The sequence below is a fragment of the Triticum aestivum genome, chromosome 2D (genome assembly GCF_018294505.1).
Source record: "Triticum aestivum cultivar Chinese Spring chromosome 2D, IWGSC CS RefSeq v2.1, whole genome shotgun sequence".
NCBI lineage: Eukaryota > Viridiplantae > Streptophyta > Magnoliopsida > Poales > Poaceae > Triticum > Triticum aestivum.
In genome coordinates, this window is record NC_057799.1 from 73,245,369 (window position 1) to 73,253,261 (window position 7,893).

Below are 7,893 nucleotides of genomic sequence, written 5' to 3' on the forward strand. Positions count from 1 at the left end.
ATCGTCTGTTACAAAGAGATTTCATTTTTTTAAACTTATTTGAACTCCTGACTTTGTGTGTGTTCAAAATGCACCATTCAAAGCCGCATCATCTTTTTTCAATCCTTTCTGACTTCATTTGTTATTTTTCATGCATTTACTAATTATTTTGAGCTATAAGACCCTAAAATTGAAAAGCATTTCAAATGAACTCTGAAAAGGTTGAAAGTTGGCATGGTATCATCATTTCATCCACATAGCATGTGCAAGAAAGTTGAGAGGGTTACGGCAAAAACTGGATGCACTTCGTGTGCAAAACGGACAATCTTTTTCAAAGTATCAGGATTTCATACGGAAACTCGTGTGTTACAAAGGGATTTCATTTTTTAAAGCTTATTTGAACTCCTGACTTTTTGTGTGTTCAAAATGCACCATTCAAAGCCACATCATCATTTTTCAATCCTTTCTGACTTCATTTGTTATTTTTCATGCATTTACTAATTATTTTGAGCTATAAGACCCTAAAATTGAAAAGCATTTCAAATGAACTCTGAGAAGGTTGAAAGTTGGCATGGTATCATCATTTCATCCACATAGCATGTGCAAGAAAGTTGAGAGGGTCCCGGCAAAAGGTGGATGCACTTCGTGAACAAAATGGACAATCTCTTTCGAAGTATCAGGGTTTCGGACGAAAACTCATCTGTTACAAAGGGATTTCATTTTTTTTAACTTATTTGAACTCCTGACTTTTTGTGTGTTTAAAATGAACCATTCAAAGCAGAGACTGATTTTGAATGGTGCATATTCAACACACAAAAAGTCTGTAAAGATCGCCAACCCCAACATAAAAAAATGAGCATAGATGCGCCTATAGAGAAAATTCAACCTAAATTCATAATAAATTTCTATGAATTTCAGAGAAACTCACTATGAATTTAGGTCAAATTCCCTGTATAAGGGCATCTATTTTCATTTTGAGAGGAGCTCAACAAGGCAGAGAGGGACGGGCTTATAAACCGGTGTGAGCGCCCTTCGGTTGGCGAGGTGAGACTAAACTCTGGCTGCAACGAGGACCAACCCTTTAGTCCCGGTTTGTGGCACAAACCGGGACTAATGGTCATGGGCCAGGGGTGAGGCGCATTGGTCCCGGTTCGTGCGTTGAACCGGGACCAAAAGGTCCAGATGAACCGGGACCAGTGGCCCACGTGGCCCAGCCGGCCCCCTGGGCTCACGAACCGGGACTAATGCACCCCATGGGTCCCGGTTCGTGCGGAATCGGGACTAATGGGCTGGCCAGGCCCGAACGAAAGCCCTGTTTTCTACTAGTGAACGCCTTCCGGCGTCGGAGAACTCCACACCCCAGTTGCCGGAGGGCTTCTGCCTCACGCCGAAGAAGCCCGACTTGCCCTTCGACGTCTTCTTCGGCGCCATCGGGAGCGGCGTGCGGCCGGGGCGGTGGCGGACGGCGCTGGGCGGGCGGTGCTGCGGGGCGGTGGTGGCGGGCGGGGCAGTGGCGGACGGAGCCGGGCGGGGCGGATCTGCGGGGCGGCGACGGCGTGCGGGGCCGCGGCGGCGTGCGGGGCGGAGCTACGGGGCGGCGGTGGCGGGCGGGGCGGTGGCGGAGCTGCGGGGCGGCGGTCGGCGGGCGGCGGGGCGGGCGGGCGGCGACGCGGCGTGGAAACAGCGGCGGGGGGCGGGGCGGCGCCGGATCTGGTGCGGGCGGCCTGCGGCGGGGTGTTGAGGCGACGTGGCGGCGTCGGGGCGGCGGCGGACGGGTGGGAGGTCGCGGGCGGGCGGGAACGGAAATGAAGTGACGGTTGGGCGTTCGAGGGCGGCGGCTGGTTTGGGACCAGATGCATCTCGTGATGTATATTTGGATCGCGAGGTATTGCATTTTACATCACGAGGAGGCCGCGGTCTAATTTTTTTTGCATATGGACCGTCTGTTGGAGCAGCATTTTTTGTCCCAGATGGTCCAAAAGTTAGTTATTTTTATATTTGGACCATCTATTGAAGATGCACTAAGCTAGCACAAATTGTACGGGTGTACTGGAATCAAAGCTGTAACTAAAAATTTCTATTTTGTATATCAAGTGGGCCGGGTTCGGGCGCCGCTCTCCACCCTAATAGAACTCAACAAAACAAATACATGAATCAATTTGAAGCCACCTTCCTGGCAATTATTGTCGCTACACCTACAATCTTGATGACGTGCCTGACCGCATATCAACACGCTACATCTATTCCGGTGGCCTTAACAAGCCGCATGCTTGCAAGCTGAGAGAACCAACGAGTCTAGTAGACCCTTTGCATGCACCGCATGCGCACGCTCTAGGATCAGCTGTTGCCATCTTCCATCGTCCCACCTTCAGGAGTGATCAACGTATCCACCTCGTCAGGCCATACTGTCATCGACGACACCATGACGCCAAACAACACCACCATCGTGCACGTATCCATCCACACGCACCCGCCGGTACTCCGGCCGAGATCCTCCATCCCCTCACTGGACCTCTCATCGCGCCGCCGGCCATCCACGTGAAGAAACGACAACAAATCTGGGTGGGATCCAGATCCACGGCCGCCGCCATGCCCACCATCGCCAGGGAACCCGCGGGTTCCCGGCGGCCATGTGGGCTAGCACCACCTCCGCACGACTAGGGACACCGCCCTGACCGTTGCACGCACGGTCCCCAATGGCACCGCCCCAGCCGCTCCATGGAGATCGCCGCTGCATCCATCGCCCCGGCCCTTCGGCACCGGGCCTGCCACCACTGCGGCCTACGCCGGCGGCAGCGACGGAAGGGAGGGCTGCCATGAAGATCTATTGCTGGTGGCGCCGCCCTGGGAAGGCGTCGCGAGATGGTGAGACAACTCTTTCGAGAAACTTCGTTCAACTAAGTGAGGATGACATTCGAGGCCGATACACTGCAAGGAGGTGTTGGCGATGTTGTTCGTGATGGCTATGGAAAATTTATAGTAGTTGTTAACAGTCATATCGACCAATGCTCTGATGTGTTAAAAGCCGAGGTCACAACAATGAAGCACGGGCTGAACCTAGCACAAACTCTACGATGTAATCAATTGATTGTCAACTCAGATAGTTTGGATGTAATATTGACGCTGAAGGAAGGAGCTGGATTTGCTGAAGTGCGAAGTGCGGCAATCTTTGATTACCGCTATCACATAGCTTCCAAGTTCTCACTAATTCTATTCAAGCATTGCTATAGAGATGCAAACATTGCTGCTCATGAACTTTGATAGGCTAGCTAGGTTCTTCCCAACTAGTGTATGGATGGACGATCCTCCTGCTGGGCTGGTCTGGTGGCTCATCTCCCGGCGCGCAGGGGCTGGCCGGAGGTGGCAGGGGGCTCCACGTCCTCGACGTCAACATGGTTTGGAGGCGTGATAGGTAGCTGCAACATGGCTTGCAGCTGCCAGAGCTTCCTTGCCCAGATCTGGCCGGCGAGGCCCCAATCTTGCCAAGGTGCCTGTTTTGGGGTGGATAGGGGGAGGGGGGAAGGGTCTTCTGCCCCTTACCGGTCAATGAGGGGCGGTCTCGGATGCTGGAGCAGCGACCCTGGTGGTGGGAATCGAGGTGCTCGTAGCTCAGGTGTTGTCTGGTGGCCATGGTCATGTGGGCGGCATGGTGACCGGGGTGCGATATTCGGTGGTGGTTGTGTGGCAGATCGTACCACATTTCAGTGGTGGTGAGTGCTGGCTGTGGTGAAAGCCCGTTCTGACTTCGGTCAGGCCGGCGGTGGCAACGTTTCAGCGCCGTACTCTTCTTGAAGGCGTCGTTGCGGTCAATCGTTGTCTGGATCCGAGGGATACCCTGATCCTTGGATCGGGCGGTGGCGGTGCTCCGGTATCATGACCTTCCTGTAGGTGTCGCCTTGAAGCTCACGGTTCATCGTGTGCGGCTTCATCTCATTGTCGTTCACAGTTGAGGGCCCTAGTAACTCCATAGTGATGCTTATTATCCACCTGATGTTTGCTAGGAGTTGTACGGGGTGGTGTTGCTGCTGCTGATTTCAGTGCCTGTGTATCCGGCCTTGGGTGTGTGAGTGTGTTATGGACTTATGGTGCCATGTGTTTGAATCGGGTTGCATGATGGTCAATGCTTTATCTATAAAAAGCGGGGCCAAAGCCTTTTTCGGTATATGGAAACTATCTTGAGATCATGAACCCTTTATATTTACATGCATTACACTGTGAAGACTGATGGACAGAACAAAGCATGGCAATCCACACTCCACAGGGCACAAAAGAATGGTATAAACAGAGGAATAGGGTTTTTTCGATGAAGTGGCATTTCAGCGCTAGTCTTATTGAATTGACTCCCCAACAGTGGTATTTTTCAGTTTTATTGCACAAGAAGCACCACTATAATTAACAAATGATCATATAAACTATCAAAAATATTTGTTACAAATTGCTCTTGCGATACAAGTTGCTTTTGGGGAAATAAAGGGGCTCAAGTTACTTTGGGATAAAGGGGCACTGATAACCCATGAAAGAGAAGAAAATCTTACTACAACATTGACATGTGTTTTCGAATGCACTTCGACAAAAATGTCATGGAACAACACCACATGCAAGTATATATTAGCTGCGGAATAAATGAAGGGTGAGTTCTATAATATTACCATCATGGATTACTTGAGTAGTCCAATTTAATTTCTATTTGTATCTTCACTAAAGCAATGCAATAAGTTTATATGTAACAGAAAACAAACGCAGATAAATAACAAGATAATGCAATTAAATTGGCGATACCCCACGATCCAACCCTTTGAAATTTGAGGCCTGCCACTTAGTGGGTTTCGGTGGATAAAATTCAAAGTCAAAGCTGCCCGATCATAATAAGCATGGGAATGACTGAACATGGAGAATGCATGCTAGGTTTCCACTAATGATCTCTCCATATGGATCTGATTGGTCAAACAGCGACGTGTACCAAACAAGATCAGTGTTAACTGCAAATACTTTTAAGAAAGCTAACATCTATCAACAAGCCAAGAAACCAAACTTTCTCGTAGGTCTAACTGGGATGTACCACAAAATGTTTTGGTATAAAGTTATCAACACCAATAAGTGTTAATCATTTACATTTATAAATGATAGGGGCACAAATGAAAAGCTCACAAGTTATCAGGATATTCACCAAACTAGAAACAGTAGGCTTATAAAAAAAACATATAATGTGACGCCAATAGGAGAACAGAGAAGAGGGCAGGGTATATACCTCAACAGGACATCCACATAACTCTCTACTTCATCCTCCACTGCCTCAGCACCGTAGTGGGTAACATGATGAAACAAAATACTGCGCCGACACCCAACGACCCCACATCCCTCAATACTGAACGAACATGTTCCCTCTGATATCTTTTCACAGGCAACAGACCAACCACCAAATCGTCATGACTTATGAGCGGGAGGAAGACCAGCAAAACGAGCGCTCCAACAATGACAGGATCCTTGAGCATCATTTGCACAACCTGGTGAAGAGATTTCGGGGGCTCTTTGATATCCTTGATAAGAATTTACGCATATTCGACATAAAAAAAGGTCAGAACGAGGTCATACTATATGCACTTAAGCTAGACGGATGCAGAGGCATTTTAAATAAAGCAAATGCCAGTTTCGAATTCATGAAAATGATGGATCTTAATTTCTTATTGGGAATTGGCAACTTATATAAACCGCATATACATTGTAAAATCCTATTTCAACTGCTATAAAAATTTTCCGGTTTGAAGCAAATCGGATCTGTTCAAAAAGGCACAGAGGAACATTTTCCGCGATTACCTTCCTGGTGTTGTGCGCGGAGCGCACTCCGGTGGCGCCGACGAGAATCAAGGCAACGGGGGTGAACAGAGCAGCGAAGATAAGGGAGTGGTGGGAGAGCCAGGACGCCGCCGCGAGCACGGCGGAACCCTCGACCTCGACCTCGCCCAGAGCGCGGCGCGCGATGACCTTGGCGAGGGACGCCGCGGTGCCGACCCACACGATCCCGTAATAAAGGAAGATGAGCGCGTCCCACCTGGCGAGGGCCACGAGCCTGCGCTCCGACGCCGGCATCTCCGGCTCGGCGACGGTCATGAGGGCGGAACCCCTAGGCGCAGGTAGCAGAGTTCTTTTTTTAGATGTGGGCGCCTTGGTAGTGTGAAGTTGGGTTTAGCGGGAGCGAGAGGAGGGGGACGGGGAAAACCCTATTCGCCGCTCGCTGCGGCGAATTGTGGGACGGGGATTCGCACAGGGGCAAAGGATGCGAGCGCCGAGACATGGGCCGGCCCACTTCCACCTTTAAACAGAGCGGCCAGCGGTTTTGGGAACTTCTACAAACCTTCTAGAAGGTTCCCTGAACCGGGTTTTCGTGTGTTGTTTCTTTTCTGGTTTTTCTGGTTTTCATTTGGTTTCTGTTTCTCGCTTTTTTTTGCTTTTTCTTTTTTGTGCTTCTTTTCTGCTTCTCTTTTTCTTTTCTTTTCTTTTCATTTTTACTTTTTTCTTTTAATTTTTTCACTTTTTTCTTTTCTCAAAAATGTTCAGAATTTTAAAAAATGCATTCTCCAACATTTGTTCCAAATATAAAGAAATTTACTTTTTTCAAAAATATCATAAATATAAAAAATGACAATTCAAAAAAACTTTAGAACTTCAAAATTTGTTCGCTTATTTCCAAGAAGTGTTCGAAAATTTCAGAAAAGTTTAAAATTTCAAAAATTGTTTAACATATGAAAAAATGTGCACATTTTTTAAATTTTGTTCACAAATTCAAAAAAGTTCAAGAATTTCCAAAAAATGTTCTAGTTAAAAAAAATCACAAATTCAAAAACTATTCGGTAATGTCAAAAAATGTTCTTTTTTTCTAAGTTTGTTCATATTTTAAAATTTTGTTAACAAATTCAAAATGTGTACGGGGAATTTTAAAAATGTTCACATTTTACAAAAAAATTGCTCGTATTTCAGAATTTTTTCGTCTTTTAAAACTTAGTTCTTTTTCGACAAAATGTTTGGGATTTCCAAAAAAACTTTGGGGTTTTACGAAAGATGTATTAAAATTTTGAAATGTTGTTCCCATTTCCTTTCTTCATAAAATTGTATGGGTTTCCTGTAATATTTTCAAATAATTTAGAAATATATACGGTACAACAAACAAGGTGCTACTATGAATAGATCGTTATACTCACTTCTTAAACTTTTTGCGATGCGAGAATAAGTTAGTAGTAGCCGTTGCCTGTAGTGGCTAGCATCACTCGTGGATAATCTGGCGGTCACGAGTTAGATTCCTTCCTCCATCTCATTTGCTTTTTTTCGCGCTAGCTAGCTTCGGTGCCCTAAAGTGGGTCGGCCCAGTCGCGGCGCCCCCTGTGTGTCGGCGCGCTATTGGATGCAACGAGCGTCCAATAGGAGCTCCCAGGGATGGTGATCAGTTCTGGGGTTTAGGTGGGGAAAGAGAAGCGGTCGATCGGGTCCCAACCAGAGCTGGCCATCTGGCCGTGCTAGCTGGGCCGGCCCGGTAGCACGCTAGCACACACACGGGCTAAAGAGGCATGCCGGGCATGTGGCATGCCAGGGGGGCCATCCTGGGCTGCTAGGCTGGGAACGTGGGTCGGCATGGCACGACCGGTTTATCTTTTTGATCATTACGCGGCGGCCCCTCCCGATTCCACAGCTGCGGGGGTGGTGCTCGCCATGGGAACATCTCCTCTAGCCGAGGATGACGAGCGAGATGAAAGGGGGGCGTGTGGAGGAGAGAGCTTCGTAAGAGATAAGGTTGGGGGAACATCGGCTCGACACAGGATTTTAATAGACAAAAAACATCGTAAGTAGTAGAGGGATAGGTAGGTACTTATTCCTGGTCGGCGGTATCATTGCTGCATGAGACGAGACCTTCAGTCTAGCCTT

General features: G+C 48.0%; 1 protein-coding gene across 1 annotated transcript; it reads right to left on the reverse strand.

Annotated features, from left to right (window-relative positions):
* Window positions 1-4,315: 4,315 nt before the first annotated feature.
* LOC123048778 (uncharacterized) lies at window positions 4,316-6,145 on the reverse strand. Its single transcript, XM_044471809.1, has 2 exons — window positions 5,794-6,145; window positions 4,316-5,516 (listed from the first exon to the last, which is right to left on the reverse strand). Exons 1-2 carry the CDS (start codon window positions 6,085-6,087, stop codon window positions 5,253-5,255), a joined length of 558 nt encoding a protein of 185 aa, XP_044327744.1. The 5' UTR covers window positions 6,088-6,145; the 3' UTR covers window positions 4,316-5,252.
* Window positions 6,146-7,893: the final 1,748 nt, after the last annotated feature.